This window comes from Silurus aristotelis, assembly GCF_946808225.1.
Source record: "Silurus aristotelis genome assembly, chromosome: 4".
In the NCBI taxonomy this organism is placed as follows: domain Eukaryota; kingdom Metazoa; phylum Chordata; class Actinopteri; order Siluriformes; family Siluridae; genus Silurus; species Silurus aristotelis.
Genome location: NC_139577.1, coordinates 30,333,489 through 30,353,306, shown reverse-complemented (window position 1 = coordinate 30,353,306; position 19,818 = coordinate 30,333,489). Strand labels below are relative to the sequence as shown.

The 19,818-nt window shown below is 39.6% G+C and overlaps 1 protein-coding gene across 2 annotated transcripts; it reads right to left on the bottom strand.

Moving 5' to 3' along the window:
• Positions 1 to 2,810: 2,810 nt before the first annotated feature.
• LOC310724502 (uncharacterized protein) lies at positions 2,811 to 17,660 on the bottom strand. Of its 2 annotated transcripts, none has more exons than XM_083538604.1 (16): positions 17,326 to 17,660; positions 13,216 to 15,035; positions 13,062 to 13,142; positions 12,268 to 12,469; positions 11,885 to 12,093; positions 11,604 to 11,744; positions 11,403 to 11,517; positions 11,216 to 11,287; positions 9,406 to 9,546; positions 8,860 to 8,973; positions 8,472 to 8,545; positions 6,645 to 6,743; positions 6,439 to 6,554; positions 6,218 to 6,356; positions 5,569 to 5,689; positions 2,811 to 3,458 (listed from the first exon to the last, which is right to left on the bottom strand). In XM_083538604.1, the coding sequence occupies exons 1-16, from the start codon at positions 17,468 to 17,470 to the stop codon at positions 3,367 to 3,369; spliced, it is 3,681 nt and encodes a 1,226-aa protein (XP_083394730.1). In that variant the 5' UTR covers positions 17,471 to 17,660; the 3' UTR covers positions 2,811 to 3,366. The 2 variants fall into 2 exon arrangements, with proteins under 2 accessions (XP_083394730.1, XP_083394731.1); XM_083538605.1 differs by having other exon boundaries at positions 6,274 to 6,356.
• Between the last annotated feature and the right edge of the window lie 2,158 nt (positions 17,661 to 19,818).

Genomic DNA, 19,818 nt, shown 5'->3' with positions numbered 1-19,818 from the left:
AGATACATAATCCTCCAGTAAAAGTGCTTCCTTAAAACTTTTACTTAAGAAAAAGTACAAAAGAATTTAAAGTACTATGATTTATTATGGCTGTAAGTTCAACTTTTTTCTTTTTTGTCACATGACTCTTTGCTTAATCAACTCAGTTTATGTGAAAAGACTCTAATGTCACTCGCAGCACACCGATCTATTAATAGAATGATATTAATGAGTCAAACATTAATATCTATTCAAATTATCACAAGCCCAAAACCTTCTTTTTAACTGCTTAAAAAGATATATATAAATATATAAATGTATAAAAAATAAACTCACAAATAAGGCCACGGGTGTTGTGTCAAGTTCAAGTCAGGAGGTTCTTCCATCATTTATTCCTCTCTAAATGTTCGGCTGGTGGTTAAACCGATGCTGAACTGTGTGTTGGTGATAAGTACTGTAGATACCCTCAGCGTCGATCAAAACAAGTTCAAAACATAAAGTGTACTCGACCCTGATTGGTGGATTGCTGTGTGTTTGACCAAAACACTATCAGAAGCACTGACCTACATTTACTACCTAAATTCTAATATTTGTTACATGAAATTGTATTCATTTATTCCCAACAGTTTATTCTCCTAATTTCGTAGCGTTTCTCTCGGCTGCACTGCTTCCAGTACGTGTATGTGAATGTTAGATTTTTTGTCCAATCAGTTTTCAGCCTCCTGCCATGTCAATCTAATCTGCCCAGGGCCTTCAAAGTAAGTACTGCTGGCATTTTTTAACCATTGTCTCCTTAATAAATAGCTCAATTTTTTTTTTTAACCAATCTGATTTCAAATTCGCCTCACAGGGCAGCTAGCTGGCCCAGAATAGCGTCAGCATTTTTCTGTCCTCTGAAAGGGAAACTGTTACAAGTTCGACGAGCAAAACACGTGTGTAGCTCTGCACACATTAATACATCTTAGTTAGACTTTTTTATTCCTACGAAGGAAGAGAAATTGATTTGGTCTCGGACATACTTAAAAATCCATTTTGAAGAAAAGCTAGACATCGTGAGGAGGTCGGCCAACCCTGAAGCTAGCTAGCCTGTCTCAGCCCAGGAAAGAGTTTGTTCACCACTTCTTCTAGATTTAAAATTCTAATGTTTTTGTCATGTTATTAGACAAATATTGATTCTGAACTGCTCCAGATGATGTAGGTGCACAGTTGTGGTTGTAGTTTAGAGGTTTAGAGTCTTAACTGGGTTTCTTGCTTTAATAAAATGGTATTCACCCTATGTGAAATGTCTTTCTTTCTGTAATGCCACATGTTGTTATATTGCATTTTTGTATGTATTGGTGGTTTCTAGAATTGCGACATAATAGTGGTAGTAATAAGAGGTGGATTAAGTCAGGTAAGTCCCCACTGAAGGCTCAGGTACCAAATGCACGGCCCACCACTGATATAATGTAAGTGACCTCTTTCGAGAGACATGAAGCCAACCCTTATTTTTCCAATTTGACTGCAGGTGACTTACTGACAGTCAAAATATTATTCCGGTGAGAGAGAGTTTCCTTCTCAGTCTACACAAGTCCATTAAACAGAAAATCAGTCAGAGCTTTAAAATAATTTAAAATATAAGGGAAAATTATTAATTAAGATCTGAGTCAGTGGCTTTTTTCCAGCTCCATCAAAGCACAAGCTTGGGCATCTGTTTTAAATGCATAGGTTAGTGTTGGTGTTTCTCCAGAACAAAATAGCGGACATTTAGTTTGAATTACTCCCAACACACCCTGACCTTCCAGTGTTTGCATTCTAATTTTACATAATACATTAAAACAACAACAACAAAAAACAAACAAGAAGGTGGTCAATAAAATGTTTAAGCCTAGCTGTAGAGAACAGGAGTCCTGACCTATTCCTTAGTTTGTCTTAAAATCCCAAATTTTTCAAATGAATGATGATTGCAAATGTTGAGCTATTTTATGAGTTGCTCAGTAGCTCCTAGTTTTATAACCACAAATGACTGTAAAAGACTGTAAAAAGATCATTACTCAATCTTACACTCCAGTGCTCATGTTAGTTTATGTATTGTTTAAAGACTATAATCACACTCAATGTCACCCAAATGAGGATGGGTTTCCCTTTTGAGTCTGGTTCCTCTCAAGGTTTCTTCCCCATAACATCTAAGGGAGTTTTTCCTTGCCACAGTCACCATGGCTGCTCATCAGGGATAAATACACATCGTTCACCTCAACTCTTAAAATCTGTAAAGCTGCTTTGAGACAATGTCTGTTGTGAAAAGTGCTATAGAAATAAACTTGACTCGACACCTGGTGCCTGTAGTAGCTTTCCAAGCATTTCAAACATGATTAAACCTCAGTCATGACTTCTTTAAAAAAAAAGAAAAAAAACCACCCACAATTTAAACCCCAAACTAGCTCATTAACCCAGAAATAAATACCACTCAAACCTTGAATTGTAAACGTGAAATGTATTTTCAAGTAATCCAAGATGGCGGCTCTTTCCTCCTGAACAACTTTCTGAAACCCAACCCCCAACACACCTGACCAAAAAGAGGGAAAACTGGCTAATTAGCTAATCACTGCCATGTTAGCGTCTTTCCATAACCCCAATCAATGTTAATTTATTTGCAGATTAAGTCTAGCTAATTGAAAGCACATTTAAAGAAAGGTAATCAATGGTATTAGGTGGAGCCATGACTGGGTCAGATACTAAAAGAAATTCAAGCAGATCATCTAATTAGTTGATCAGCCAATTAGCTAACAACGTAGCACAGCTGCAAACATGGCAGCACTGATCATATTTGAAAGAATTCACACAACACCGAATCATTGCAGTGCTTTTACTTTTTCACATATATATAATCCGAGTGCACAAAAATACTTTTTTCTTCCCATAGTGCAATCGTGAATCAGTTTATTTTATAAACACTGTGTTTGACACACAAAAAAAAATTAGATGCAAAATTGTACTTTTGTGGTGCACTTAATCCTACACCCTTTGTACCTTTAGTATTTCCAAGTAAAAAGATAAATTGTTATGCTTAAAGGTTAATTGCAGTCGAATTATGTACTCCAAGTCACCTTATATCATTTAAAGGTACACTAATGTGTTTGTCAGCTGGAAAACCGTACACACAATAGGACTACCACCCCAGCGTTAAAAAGACACCCTCTTCCCTTAAAGTGAATAATCAGCAAAACAAAAAGGTGTAAAAAAATTAGATGCAGGAGGAAACAATTCATTATTTCTATTCCAGAAACCCTAATATAGACAGGTGAAAATCTTTATAATAAAGCAAATGTTTCAAGTGCAATGTTTTTTTGTTTTCTTTTTACAAATATACAGCAGTTAAGGCAACGGGGAGCTTGATCATCATCTTCTTCACCATCTCTTCCCTTTAGCATCTTCTTTCACCTTCCACAGCATGAGCTCCATGCACGCCGTCGCATCCTCCTGGGTGTCGTGTCCCTCCACTGTGAGACACGAAGGACAAACACGCACCGAAATTGGAGACATAAGCCTTCTGTTTAGTCCCTACTTCCCAAGATTACACAATCAAGTACAGACTGTAATTCTGGCTCATTCCGCAGACTATACACCATTACACACCAGACCATTGTACAGACTGCACAATAACTGTGCAAATAAGAGGGTAATTTTAGTTCAGGAGCCTGCTCCAAAATTTTATTTTAAATCTCTACGGCAGATATCCAAAGGAAAAGAAGAGTCTTTGCAAATCTGGAGTGGTGGAAAGAGAAATACATTTCGGTTACACATGCATTAGATCACCACATGTAAGAAATATACCGCTATAAATGTTATTTCATTTTCCAAAATACAATTTGGAACAGTGAAATCCGGTGGAAAGTTTATTAGCTAGCCTATAAATGCAATACCCTACTAATATTTTATATTTATATATATATATATATATATATATATATATATATATATATATATATATATACACACACACACACACACACACGTATGTGTATATATATATATATATATATATATATATATATATATAATATATATATATACACACATACATATATATACACACACACATCTATCTATCTATCTATCTATCTATCTATCTATCTATCTATCTATCTATCTATCTATCTATCTATCTATCTATCTATCTATCTATCTATCTTTTTTTATTTTTTTTTATTTAGCAGGGTTGCAATGTTTTTTGTTTTTCGTCTGTGGATCCGGGTTTGGGAACACACCATGTTCTGTTCCACTTCCACAATCACCATTTCATTGGCATATGATGATTTTTATATTTCTTAATGAACAGATAATCATTCTATTTAACTGTTCATCTACTATACACAACGCTAAACGAATTTATTTTTGACACTTGTGTCATTGTTACACAACTATAGTTCTGGATTACCAACACTTTTAATGTTTCATCAGAGTTAAGCACTAAGGGGCAATATATGGGGGTACAGTTAAACGCCGTAGGTTCATTTGCTCGTACGTTCAAAATAATTTTCCCCATAAGAATGAATGTAAAAGCGATTTAATCCGTTCCAAAACGTAATTCGATCGCTTATTTCTGCACTCTGTAGCCTATTCTAACAAATAAATACACCGCAAATTACTTCACGGTAAACATCATATAACCCTAACCCCATGTGGTAGTGGTTGATTGCGAGTGTGAGACGCACAGGGCTACACCACGCTCGTACTTTTCCACCATTTCCTTCTTGGTTTCGATGGTAATTCTATTTTCCCAGCACCATCACTGATTTTCTTGAGACAATTTTCAAGATTTCTAGTGAAATAAAAATCTAACACTAAAAAAAGTTTTTGCTGCACTGAACAACGAGAGCGACCCGAGATCAACTAAGTGATTGATGCCTACCCTCTGCTGAAAGCGGGGAACCGGAAGCGTGGGTTTGCTTGTGCCTTCGAAATTTGCTCGCAAGAACAAGGGTTAGGTACCTGTGCCTTCCGTTGTGTTCCATTTCATCTCCAGCCTCTTTTAGTTCTCTTTTTTTAATTAAGACCACAAAAATGTACTAACGATAGTTTTCTTTGTTAACGACACTCATAAATCACTTTACAAGACTTTGTAATATCCTGTAAATTAACTGTTACTGTGAGAAAAATTTTACCAAAAATATAATAATAATTAGAGTTGGCATTACTGTTACTGGAAATACTTGACCAATCAGATCAGAGAATTTACCAGCAAGTGCTATAGTATAATAATTACATACACTAACATCTTCATGTATGTGCTCTGTATGTATATAATAATTTTATATTATAAATGGTTTAGAATGGCCAATGGGATGCTTTTTCTGAAGGTTGAAATGGTCTGACAAAAAGCACCATTTAGAGCGCAAATCCAATGAACCGATAATCAGGTAAGCGATTGTACTACCTTTTCCATTTCCTGTTAAAAGAATTAAGTAAAGCATGAGCATTACTAAGTGAACAACTAACTGTACAATAACGAGAAGATTCCTCAGCAGCTCCCAGTGTGAGCCAACCTCACTCACACGGTTGATTAAAGATGGGTTTAACAGGGCAAATGATTCAATCAGCTAAACCTACCGCTCTCTTGGATTATCTTCCTCAGATACTCGGCTGTCAAGCTTCTGAGCTCTCTCTTGTGTGGCAGACCCAAGCGATGGGGGAACACCATGGATGTGTCGACCACCGTGCTGTGGATAAACTTAAAAAAAAAAAAAAAAAAAAAAGAAGGAAAAAAAGGTAGAAGAGGAGGAATTGCACAGTTCTTGCAAATGTGTTTTCTCTCTATTCTTATTTTTGGAAGGCTAGAGGGCAGTGGCTTGAATGAATAACTTGTGTTTCAAGCTAGAAATGAAAATCTTGGGTCTTGCTAGAGAACAAAGAGCATAAAGAAGAACAAGAAGCTCTCAAAATAAGCCTACGACAAAGTTTTTGAAAAAAATAGAAATCATGGTTTGGTTGCAAACACATGCCAAACATGAAACATCTTGCAGAACATTGTTACATTCTTCAAATATCAGGATGTTGGAGAAGCAAGCTCTTGGGGTGTGATTACTTATACCCTAAATGCACTGAACACCCAGTAGCACATTTGATTTCAATGCTATCAAATGCAGTATGTCCAGATATTTAGCCCAAGCTCCAAACAGCTTATGTTCTTAAAGTTTAGAAAGAATTATCTTTTTTTTTTTTATCTGCTCAACTTGATGAGAACGACAAAATCACTCACTTTCAGAGCACAGAGATCATTTTCCAAACCATGCCCAACCAAAATGGTTTTCTCACTGATGAAGCTCAAAAGCACAGCTTGCACATCTTGCAAAGAGGAACTGCTCTTCTTAACATCCTCTTCACTGACTCCTGAAAACCTGAGCAAGATGAAGACCATATCATCCCTCTTGCTGATTATGGTACTTCCAGTCACTTCAGTGATCATCACCTCGAGTATACCTGGTGTTATAGTCAATGACCTCATTGACGGGCTTAACAAAGGTGTCGTAGATGACGTGCAGGCTGCTGTTCACCACCGTGACTCTCCCCAGCTCCAAACCCTGAGTGGTATAACACTGAAAAAATAAGAATTAGACCCATCAGATTTTTTTCATGCTTCTGGTAAATTAATAAATGTAGCATGCACAATATATTCATATCGTTACCATTTCGGTATCAATAGCATAAATCCCAGGACAGCCTGTAGGAGTCTGAGGGTGGCTTCTTACAAAGCCTTGGAGACTCACTGCATCATGGACATGTAGCTACAAAGGGCACAGTATACATCTATTAGGCATAGCATTATACACACTGATCAGGCATAACATTATGACCATCTGCTTAATATTGTATTGGTCCCCCTTTTGCTGCCAAAACAGTCGTGACCCGTCGAGCATAACAGCATAAACTTCTTTAGCAATTTGGGCTACAGGCGCTCGTCTGTTGGATCAGACCACAGCCTTCACTCCCCACGTGCATTAATGAGCCTCAGCCGTCCATGACCCTGTCGCTAGTTCACCACGGTTCCTTCCTTGGAGCACTTTTGATAGCTACTGACCGCTGCAGACCAGGAACATCCCACAAGAGCTGCAGTTTTGGAGATTTTGCTGGGATATTTTTCCTGCTTCTAACACAATGACGTTGAGGAGAAAACGCTCACTTGCTGCCGAATTTATCGCACCCACTAACAGGTGCCATGATGAAGAGAATTAATGTTATTCACTTCACATATTAGTGGTCATAAAGTTATGCCTGCTCAGTGTAGTTTAGTTTATACTATAATTACACACTTGGCATTCAACTCAAATCAGTTTAACTTGTATAATGACCAACAATGGACATCAAAAAGTAGCTTTACCAAAATAAAGAAATTGAGAACATGCATTTTAAACAAATAAATGCATCACTAATGAGAAAGCCAGGGGTAACTGTGACAAAGAAAAACCCAGACACACTAAATAACCAGAGTAAAAATGGAACCAATCCTCATCTGGGTGACACCAGATAGTGGAATTAAAAATAAATCCTTTTTTAATTGTATACTCTATGGTCAAAAAGTGCAATTGTATAACCAGTAAAGTAACGACAGTGTCACCATGAAGCTGCTTTGTTCAACTTTAAAAATCAACTGTTTACTGATGAAGGCTTGAGTACAACACCATTTGTAACGGTTGTAGATCCTGTTCATTTTAATTCCAAAGCCATCTCTCATGGATTATAAGTGTTAGCATCCACAGTAAGCTCATGTTCAGTGGTTGTTAAACAGTTTGGAAACACTGGTTTTTCTGAGACAAATGCTGAGACAGATGTTTAACTTTATCTATATTAAAAATTCCTTCCTTAGCATGAAAAACAGCTTTACACGCGCCGGTCGTGAGTCATGTAGACAGTTAGTTTATCCAAACATTCAGCAGAAATACTTTGCCGTGCCTCTTGTTAAACTTGCCAAAAGGTGTTCACTATTTGGAAAATGTACAAGCTCCAAAGAACAGTAGTATCATGTTGTCCTGTGAATCAAACCCCCTAACTTCAAAAGCCAGACCACTAGTTGTCACCAGAGAAAAAACGTTCTTTCGGCTTCTCCCATTAGGGGTCGCCACAGCAGATCATCCGCATGTTTGACTTGGCACATGTTTTTACGCTGGATGCCCTTCCCAACGCAACCCTCCCTATTTATCCGGGCTTGGGACCGGCATTGAGAGTGCACTGGCTTGTGCATCCATAATGGCTGGGGTTGGTTACCAGAGAATGTGTGTCAATAATTGGGGCTACAAGGTTGCTAATTGCAAAACATTTGATGTACAGAATGAAGCTCATCTGGTTTACTCACCACAAGCTTAAAAATCATACCCATCTTGAACCAGGTTATATTTTTTGCTTTAAGGCTGTTTTTCTAGCAACTGGTCCACATGGTCAGTGAGATTTGCAATCTGAGGCTTTTGTCCCGCTAAGTGTACACTGACTTCAGGCTTTTGAGACCGAGAGTAGTGTACCTTGAAGACTTGGCACCCAGGTGAACCGACTGCGTTCTCACAGCAGCTATAGCGTGTCTCCACTCCTCCCGGCACTGCGAGAAACAACAAATGGTAACACTTATGTACTCACACTTCCGTTTTCTTGACCAGAGGTTTGGGGAGCTGTTTAAGGTAAGTCTATGAAGAAAAGTCGCTATTTATATCTTCAGATTCAGAGCAACATGACTGAAGTTTAGAGGAGGGTGTTGGAGCGACCAGGCCACAACATTTTTAACATTGAGGTGTGTTTGGATTTGTTGGGAGTAATAAAAAAAAGCAATTGTGTCCCTAGAGATTTGCCAGGCAGTATTGATGTATATAAATGCATGTTGTACAGGTAGTTATTTACGTAATTCAACCTTCTCACCTCTGTTTTCCATGACTTTCCCATAATGATAGTTGCACTCTTCTTTGCGAGTGTGTTTTCCTGTCTGGCCAATGGAGAAAGAAGTTCCACAGCGGCAGCAGATTCTCCTGGAAACTGAGCAAATCGGTCATCCAACATTTCACACTGCACGTATTTGTTGTGCATTTACTCCAAAAGGCTTTCCAACAGCATTCAAAATATAAATAAATAAACCAATTGCTCAACAAGGCACATTTCAGTCTCTGGAGAGAGACACAGCAATGTGGAGTTTTTGCTAATCTAATAGGCCTGATCCAAATCTTCAGCAGTGTGTGAATATCAAATCCAGATGTGATCAGAAGTCCAGTCACAAACACTTTTAAGCTTGAATACTAATAGGTTTTTGGGTATAACCACTACTGCAGGAAGCACAGAACCCTTAATTCTCCAAAGTCTTCTTGTGGAACACCTTGCTTGATTTATCTACATGAGATTATTACCTGACGTTCAACTAAATCTTAAGATTTTGTTTGACTCTTTCCAATGTATTCCATTAAGAGAACCTACCATCAGTGCTGACCTTTTTGCTGTCGCCATACTGAATGGCAAACCCAGGTTTTTCAGGGTGTTTGCGAGGATAGTTATTTTCCCTCAACAGGGCCTTGGTTAGAATATGCTCCTTCAGCTGATCGTAGAGCGTGGTGTCACCTAGTGTTGAGAAGAATTGCGGATAATAGACAATATTAAGCAACATCAACTTATCCCATTTCACATGACTACTTCTGGCATGTACTTAAATATTACAATATTATTCAGAATAAACAGATCATGTGACCTAAGTAGACACAAATACAGATTAAATAGGAAGAGCACATTTTGTTGCTTTTTTTCCTTATATAGTAGTATGTTTGGCAGAAATATTGATTTCATTTTTCCACATTTGTAGATGTAATCATGCAAGAAGGATGTTTTCTGAAGGAGAATTTTGTGTTACTGAACAGTCACATATGAAGATTGTGGGACAAAGACAGACGATTACAGCCCATTAACAAATGATTCATTAACAGCCTTCGACCATTCATCCTTAGTAACTGCCTGGTCAGGGTCGTGCTGGTCTAAATGAGGTTTTATGCAAACCTATGTTTTGGGAAACAGAACTAACTAAAAAAAAAAATAAAAATTAAATAAATAAATAAATCAAATTAAATAATCAAATAACTGCATATGTAGGAAATAAAATATCTGACTACCGCCATAAAAATATTCAATATATTTGAATACGGATACATAGCACTGAATATGATGGTGTAATATTGGTCTAGTTATAAATTGTGCGGCAAAAGTTTGGATATTGTGAAGTCAGGTTTTTAAACGTGTTTAATTGACAAATAATTGACATTGACAAATTCAGAGCGAAAGTAGCTGATTAGACCCACGTTTTAAATACTTGAAATAGCAAGTAATAGAGATTCAGCTGCAATAATTATATTTTTCACATTTACGGCATTTTGGCAGACGCCCTTATCCAGAGCGACTTACAACTGAGCAGGGTGGGTTAAGGGCCTTACTCAAAGGCCCAGCAGTGGTAGCTTGGTGGTGGTGTGATTTGAACTTGTGACCTTCCAAACCCAAGTCCAATGCCTTAACCACTTAGCTACTACCGCCCCTCGGTAAATAGCGTACTGCTGATTTGACTTGATAGCGTCTTCACAAAAATCAAGTGGTAGCTCAATAGATAAGATTTTGGACTTCTGATCAGAAGCTTATGAATACAAATCCCAGCACCACCAAGCAGGGCCCTTGCTCAGGGCCCTTGCCAAATCCCATAAATGTAGATGTATTCCAAAGAAAAGTAAGCACTGAAAAGCTTTATTGCCATTTAAAATGCATTTACATTTATGGTTTTTGGCAGATGCCCTTATACAGAGCGACTTGAAATCATCAGGAGAGGATTAAGGGCCTTTTTTAAGGGCCCAGCAGTGGTAGCTTGGGTGGTGGTTGGATTGGAAGGCCACAAGCTCAAATCCTAAGTCGATTTAGTTAGAAAACGTATGCCCGTATAAAGATAAGCACTCTTATTACAACACAAGTCTAGATGAATCACTTAGTACCCACATAATTGGCACGTGAACTGAATATGGTGTCTTATGATCGATCAGTTGTATTATCTTTTTTTGTCAGTTTAAGTAGAGTCGTCCAAATGCAAACTAATCCGGTACACCATCTCTCTCTCCTGCCCATACAGTGCACTAAGTTTATTCCCTAAAGGACGGCCCACTAAGCATTTATACATAATGAATCGGATAAAATTGATATTAATACCAGCAGGATGGACACTTTAATGTGACCCTGAAATAAAAGCTAATGGCACTCTTACCATTTTGCAGGAGTGCTCGAGTATTGAGTGGCACATTTCCTCTAGACGCTTGTGCGTCGCTTTCGCTGGAAACTGGACAGTGAAAACAGAGCCAGTAACAATGCCGGAGATTAGCATATTCCATGTAAGGTTATCTAAAACATTACGGGTAAATTGCTGTTAAGAAGCATCCATCACATTTGCATACATTTGGCCGGAGCTGCATTTTGATTTTTAAGCCTCTTGAGTGCATTCACTGCTATGCTTAGATACTTCAGTTTATTGATGCTGCGATCAAACACGGTCTTCTCTTCCGCTAGTGCCTGCAATAAAACAAGGTGCAAAAGGAGAATTGATAAACCATAACGTACTACAAAAAAGATATCCGATTTCCATTTTGTTTGCAAACCTTCTCAAAGGCATCCTGCACAGTGGCAGAGGTTTTCAGGAACTCCTCCACGAACAGGTTGACGTACCGCTGCCGTACGTCGTGAGGAACCTTTACGCCTACGTCTGCACGTCCTTTCACTTTTCGCTTTGTGGGAATTGGCTGTTTTTGAGGAATCAAACGGGTTTAAATGGTTCCGATGCTTGTTATATTTTACAGTTGCGCTATTTATAGAAAAAAAATATCTACAAGAGAAGCTTCACAGAGAAGGACCAGAGCCTTGTTCAAGAAGTCTTACCGACCTTGGCAGGTGTGTAGTTGGCTGGTTGTGCAGGCTGTACAGGTTGTATAGGCTGCTGGATTGGAGGTGGCTGATGGACTGGATATGCTACAGGCATTGCAGCAGCAGGAATTAGTGTAACTGGTAAAGCACAACTCCCCTCAGGAACAATCAGGTGCAGGTTTGGCCCAATTCGCAAGGTTGTTCCAGCGGGGAGGATGTTCACGCAGGCTAGAAATGATAATAAATTGTTTTATAATTACATTTAAAATTTTGACATTTAACCCTTACAAGAAACACAAGTCCATTGTTTAAACAAGGTACTATGGTGGCAAACAAGTGTAATAAATTTTGCAAGGTTAGCGCCGTCCAAGGCTGGGTGTGGACTCTAATGAGATTACTCACTGTTTGGCACAGCTGCTGGATGAATAACAGTAGGTGCGAGGACTCGCTTGGGTGCATTGGCCGTTATAAAGGATTGGCACCCTTTCACTGCTGCCGTAAGAGATGTTGCCCTTTTCTGGCACTGGTGACTCCGGCTGGGTACGGGCTGCTGAGAGCCCCCATCCCTAAGGGGTACAAGAACCTGTGCTTTGCTTTTACTGACCTGTTAAATGGTTAAGATGGGACACACCAAATATATTATACACCGACCAGGCATAACATTATGACCACCTGCCTAATATTGTCTTGGGCCCCCTTTTGCTGCCAAAACAGTCGTGACCCGTCGAGTATTAACCGCATTAACTTTAGCAATCTGAGCTATGGTAGCTCGTCTGTTGGATCAGACCAAACGGGCAAATTGATTCTGTGGAAAGGTGTCTTTTATACAGGTAACGAGCTGAGACGAGCTTGTTTTGTTGTTATTCTGTCCCTCACCGTTCAAATAAACCTACCATTAAAAGTATAGACTGATTATTTCTTTGTCAGTAGGCAAATGTAGAAAATCAGCAGGGGATCAAAATAAATTTTCCCCCCTCACTGTAGGGTTAGGAAAGGGATTAGGGAACAGATGCTCCAAAGAAAGACTCCTGGCCTCATTTGGCAATAGCAGACTGTGGTCCTTAACATGACTAAAAATAATATTGACCAACTAGGTTTAAGAACATAAGGTGTGTTCTCCAATTTGCATCAACAATAGTTTACAAAGTAATGTTTTCTAATAATTGATGTGCAAATTAAGCAAAACCCATTCTTACCTCAAACCTTGCTACATGGGCTACTCTCTTTTTCTGAGCCAAAGCTGGCTTGACAGCCTCAGCCATCTTTGAGACTTCCTCCTGCAAAATAAGTACATTGATAAATTTCCTCCTTCCTGGTTCAAACCAACCCATTGTACACCCATCCACTTACTGGCATGTCACCTTGAACGATGGGATCTTCACCCTGGTTGGCTTCCATAAAGATTCTGTAGCACTCTTCCATTGGATCGCTCTCAGACAGGTCAAGGTCTGAATAATTGAGCCCGTCTGAAGAACTAGAGTCCACAGTTATCCTCTCATCTGTTCCACTCAACAGTTGTTTCTGTAGGTTCTGACCCCCATTCAGATCCATAGATGTAGCGGCTGGGTTTAAATCGGCTCGTGTAGAAGGAACTTCTATGACGTTAGTTCTAGAAATTAACATGGGTACCGACTGAGCAACAGGTTCGGTTGGGGTTTCATGTGCAAATGGAAAATTTGTTTCACCAAACATTGGAATGTTCTGGAAAGACACATGATCATTAGATATGGCTGAGGAAGAGGAAGTGTTGGGAAGGAAGTCCTGAAATTCTGATAACTTTTGTGGTATTTCTGACGAGTGTCTAAGGTTGGAGGTGTCCACTTTTTTATTGTGACCCAGGACCCCGTTGTTTGGTTGTACCTCAAGTTCTGTTCTTATTTGTTTCTTTTGTGCAACATACTGCATAGGGTTATCTCCATGCATCCTTGAAGAACAGGGAGAAGAATGGGTCGAGTCAGCGAGGATAGAATCCACATCTTGAAGGCAAGCAATGCTTTCACTTTCACGCCTCAGGTGGTCCAGGCAAATGGAAATATCGTCCAGAACATTTTCGATATTTTGTGCTTTCTCCTCATAAACACCAGCGTCTTCTGGTGTCGATTTTCCCAACTGACGGACTGGTGAAAAACCTGCCACTGGAACACACTTTGCATTTTCATGCAATTCTGGAAAACCTTCAAGTGCATTGTTTATGATCTCCTCCTTAGATTTGTTATTCTTGCCAGCAGCCAAGTTTTGTTTCAAGCTCCTATAAAGCACTTGATTATTTTCCACAGGTGAGGCATCAATCTCCATCAGCCTGTCTGATGATTCAGGTTCTTCTTTAACAATCCTGGGATGAACTGAAGATTTCTGTTCTTCTTCAGTAGGTATACTTCTGACAGCAAGGGTTCTTTCAGAAGGCATTTTTACCTTTTGAAGAACAGGGTGTTTTCGTTTTACCAAATCAGTCTCCTCGTACGAGGATTGTGAGGACTCCTGTTGTTCAGCGATATCAGTCAAGGTCTTTTTTGCCCACCCAATCTTTTCTTTCTTTTCTAGAGGCGGCATCTCCGTGTCAAGATGAGACTTTTCTGAAGATTTTCTGGTTATCTTGATAAAATGTTCATTGTCTTTGGCTGAACTTTGCAACTGGGATCTCTTGTTACAGTCATTTTCCAAAGGTGGAATGTCAATGACCAGCTCCCCCTCCTCTTCAGAATCCTCCAAATTATAAGAAGAAATGGGAACTGGATCTGAAGGCACACTCTTACCCTTTTTTTTCCCCCGTTGATCACGTACCACGTCATCTTTATTGGTCGACTTCGTTTTATCTGTTGAGCTGCCAGATCGCAGGTCAGCAGAAAAATTTGAACACGGGTCATATTCCAGATCAGTTTTCGGTTTGGTGCGATCGACGATGTATTTGCAAGCGGCGGCCTTTTTACATTTCAGCTGGTTTCCATTTTGGTCTTTAGACCGACATTTTCTGGTCACAAGATATTCTTCTGAGCTCGCACCAGCACTCTCAGCCTGCTCAGACTGGTAGCGAGACAGCTTTTTTTGTTCTTTCTCCACTTCATTTCTAACTGCTTCAATCTGTTTGTTGATCTGTTCCAGCTCTGTAAGACAACTGTGGCTCTGTTCCTGGTTGTGGAAGGTTCTGCTAACAGCGTTATGACTGCCATGACCTAGTGCAAAGTTTTAAGTGATTATTTTAAAAAGAAGAAAATAAAACCCTGCTGCAGTATAATAAGGTAAGCTTGTAAAACATCAGTCCAAGAACGTAGAACCTTTACCACATTATGTTCTTTCAAACTAATCAGTGTCTCGAAACATTTTTCCAATTATTTAATTTAGAAAAAGCAAAATACTACAATGTAACAAAGATTAAGATCTTGTGATCAAATGGCAATGGTCATACTAAATTTTAAGTAAATTCCATCAAATATATGACATTATATTACTTTTTTGGGTCTACTTGAGTTTGTCTATTGTTTCTCCACTATTGCATACTACAAAATCTAGTGGAACATTTTCCCAGAAGAGGGGAAGGAATTATAACAGGGACTTAAAAAAAACAAAACACCCATTTGTGGATATATACATATAATATACAAACACACACACACACACACACACACACACACACAAACACATGTATGTATATTCATACATACACACATGCGCGCACACTAAGGGTTGATCGGTCGCCAATAGTAATCGGATGATAATCTCTTTGGGAAGTTTGATTGGCGGTCTCTAGGTCTCGATCAGATGACTCAATGATTGCAATGTTCTGACAAATACTTCACATGCTGCTAAAAATGGTTTTAATCAGTCTAACAATTTTGCTACAAGGTTTGTAAAAAAAACCTAAATTTATAAAAAATTTAAAAGAGACAATACATTAGCAATCTGCAACGTGTGTACCAAGAAAATTAGACGGGGTATGAAGCAGCCAACCTCAGACATTTGAAGTTTAGTCACGTTATGGATCTCAAGTGCGACTTATTCCGCTGTCGGTAACAGAGATGTTTCAATGACAGCTATCCAACTGCAAGGACAGTAAGAAGCAGAAAGAAATATTTGACAAAATAATGAAACTCGTCTGCCTTGATCAGCAGCCGCTGTCTATTGTGGTAGACGATAGGGTCTGGCGACTCGTCCTACCGGGAGTCACGTTAAATCAATGGTTCTCAAAGTGTGGGGCAAAAAGTGGGGAATAAAGACATGACAAGTGGGGCACAACGAGCGGCAGGATTTATATCCGTTTTTTTTTTTTTGTGTTGTTTTTTAATCTCCATTAATGATTTTCTCCAATAAGACTAAAGTTAACAAGCTCAAATTAATGCAAGTAAATGAAGTTGATGACTGACGTTATTTATCACGTAGCATAAATAGATAGATAAATATATATACCGTTAATATAAACACACATACATACAGCATCTCACAAAAGTGCATTTCCAAAAGCAACTATTTTAGTATATTTTCTCGAGGGGCAAAACTATGAAAATGAAGGAACTCAACATACAGCCATTATTGTCTAAATATCTGGCAAAAAAAGTGAGTACACCCTAAGTGATAACAGCTGTATGTCGTGTAACCGGGCAAAGCCACACGTCCGGTTCATCACGTTCATGTTTTTGTCTGCTTGACAGGACCATATGAAATGTGTGTGTCTTGTATTAGAGCCGTTAAAATGTGGTGCTTTGAGTACAGTGCTGTCCCTTGAGAACATACAATAAAATGGTTGAAATGTGAGGGGTGCATTTACTTATGAGATACTGTATGTGAATATACATACATGCACAAACTCATTCATGCTTATGTCAAGAACGCTCAGTCAGAAAATTACTTATTCTGTATTATTTACCCAAGGACAAATCCTCTGTATTATCCATCTGTATTATCTGAAGAGAGATACAAATAAATGTGTAAAATTTGATTGCAAGTCCTAGAAACTTCTGACTCCTTTTTCTAGATTACAAAGCATTTAAAGAGACTAAGTTTATACAGTGCTAGTGTGGTTTCAGTATGTAGGTTCTAATGACACAAACTGGCCTTGCTTTAAGCAAACAACAGGGTTCTACACAGAGGTGCAAAAATGGTGCTGCACGTGGGGTTGGGGAGGTATGTAGTGCATGTGGTGTAATTATTTTGGCATTTACCCCTCCTGTTTGGATGTGCAGTTGCACCACTGGTTTTACATAGGACCACATAATTGAGAAGTGGCTTAAAGATGGCCAAGGTGGTGATTTCAAAGAAAGTCATTAGACATTTTTCAAGAGAGAATTTGTTGTAAATGTCATCTTTCACTCCATCCATAGAGAGTGATCTAGATAGAGAGAGAGAGACAGATCTAGACAGATAGAGATCTAGTGAGAGAGATATCCTGGATTTAGGTTCTACCTTCCCAGAAGTAAATCTCAGGTCTGAGAACCGCTGACTTAGGCCACGCCCACAAGTCAGACTTACCTTTCCCAGGTGCTGCGCGCGCCCCGGTCGCACACGTGCCGTCTCCTTGTTTGGTGTGTTTGTATGGACAGTAAGGTCGCTCACATCCGCCCTGAGAGAAGAGTGGACAGTCCGAGTCAGAGAACAGACCGGCGGAAGGAAACATCAGCGCTTTTCACCAGAGGACAGAGTGGTGTGTGCGTGCGCTGTACAGTCCGGTGTCATTTAGTTTTAGGTACTAATAGTAAACTACTAGTTTCAGGACGGGGAACTCATTACACAGCCGTGTGGGAAGCTCCTCAGAGCATCCTGATCATGCACACCTTTCCACCCTACTGTTTCCGCTCCTTCCTCACCTTCCCGATTAATTACTTCACTTCCGGTGCGCACTTTAATGAGCTCGCAGTCACCTGCAGCCAATTACCCGCGCGCGTGCGCAGTGTGAATTGAATTCATGAAAAACTGCTACATAAATAAAATTCAATAAGTGATCGTGATTATTGTGTTGTGTAAAACAGTGTAATCTATCTATCTATCTATCTATCTATCTATCTATCTATCTATCTATCTATCTATCTATCTATGTACTGTATTTCTCTGATCTGTCAAAATGTCACAGCAGAGTCCAGTTTTCTGTGGAAGTCTCAATTCCTAAGCAACACACATGATCATCAAAATTTACCAGAAAAAAACCACCACTGATCGCTACACATACAGTAGTAAAAAAAAAAAAAGTACAAAACTTTACATTAGCTTGTCACTAGGGTGGTGCATTTATCCTGTGCAAACTTTAATATACATCATGTACCTGGAAATAGTTTACCCTTAAATACAGTTTACAAAAAACTTTGACATTTACAGCATTTCTGCAGACGGCCCTCATCCAGAATGACTTACAACTGAGCAGTTAAGGGTTGAGGCCCTAGCTCAATCAAGGGCCCAGTAGTGGCTGCTTGGTGGTGCTGGGTTTTGAACTTGTGACCTTCCAATCTAAAGACCGATGTCATAACCACCGAGCTACCACCTTCTCTACAGGTTTTCTTATATAGCATGAAAGGATGCAGGTTGTTCTTTAGTCAATAAATTGTAATTGTTAGCAAACTGCTGTGAGAAACGCGTTTATGGGAAAATACCTAAAAACTTAATGTTGTGGTTTTAGTAAGAAGAACTCCGCTCCACACCTTCGTCACACCTCGCACTTGATTTTGCTATAACAGCACACCCGCCTGCGTTTTATTCCTTATTTAACACTTGGCATGATAGAAACAGAATTAATCATAACAGACCACATTTAAGTGTCCTGCTTTAGACTGAAGGGTTGTTTTTTTTAGATAATTATACCACAGCCTTTAACCATAAGAAACACTCGATTTCGTGGATTATTTCTGCCTAAAGCAGATTGCATTATCCTTAAAAAGAATGGAGCGATGTAGGGTTCGGTGTTTTGCTCAAGGGCACAATGTCAGCAGTTTTTTTCCGCTGGGACGAACCCTCTGACCTGATCGAAGCCGCCAGTCTAGCGTTCCAGATCCACAAAGCATTAACGACGTTTGAAAGGAAGGCCAGGAGGGAAGAGACACACTGCATTTCCTGCCCGTCCACTGCGTTATTATAGCGCATCAACCCTACAAGACTGAGATAAAGAAGCCAGGAGAAGGGGCGCAAGAGGCAACCTGCCTCTCTTGATGTCTTCTTTTCTCCACTTGGGAAACAATGTATCACAAAGAACCCGGTTTCACCTCCTTGAGCAGGCATGCTGCCACGCTCTGGTCTTCCAGAAAAAACGCGTACATCTTTATGACGATGTTCTGGCAGGCGTAGGAAAAAAGTTTGTGTTGGCTTCGCAGTTCGCCGAGCAGCTGTTTTCTCTTAAACGGGCAAAGTGAGCAATTAGAGGGCGGATCGGGAAGGATCGGGTTCCGTGGCCTGAGGAGGATCCGGGCGCCATCTTCAAGATTCTGTGGGGTGGGTTTGTGAACGAGAGGGGCCTGCCAGGGTAGAGGAAAAGACCACGGTGCAAATATCTCCATCTAAAGAGGGCAGTTTTCGACATCAAAAGACATTGGGGAGGGGTGGAAACACAGGAAAGAGTCATTTTTATTCTTCGTTCTCTCAGAAAGGCCAAACCCGGGAGACCCCCGTTCTGATCCGGCCCTGATTTCGAGATACAGACCAGATGGAATTCATTAACTGAGCGCTGGCACTCGTCTCTTTTATGCCAATGAGTCATCCAGTGGAACTCATCTGTTTCTTTTTTTTTATTGATATCATCATCCAAAGGCGTACCTCGGAATAATTATTCACTCAGATCCATTACCAGAGGTCTACAGCGTTCGCCTGCTTTCGCTGTTAAACTCTGATTATTCCCGCCAGTGCTTCCTCTATGGGATCCATGCTCAAACACAGCCCAGAGGCAGACTAGAGAATTACAGAGATATTGAGATACACACACACACACACACACACACACACACACACACACACACACACACACACACACACCATTAGCGAGAC

Bases quoted from the DNA above. Each gene is read 5' to 3' on its own strand.
- LOC310724502 (XM_083538604.1), bottom strand. From the start codon at position 17,470: ATGTTTCCTTCCGCCGGTCTGTTCTCTGACTCGGACTGTCCACTCTTC. The intron at 13,143-13,215 runs GTAAGTGGATGG...CTTATTTTGCAG, and splicing joins TCGTTCAAGGTGACATGCCA to GAGGAAGTCTCAAAGATGGC. The intron at 6,744-8,471 runs GTACACTACTCT...TGCCCTTTGTAG, and splicing joins CTGGGTGCCAAGTCTTCAAG to CTACATGTCCATGATGCAGT.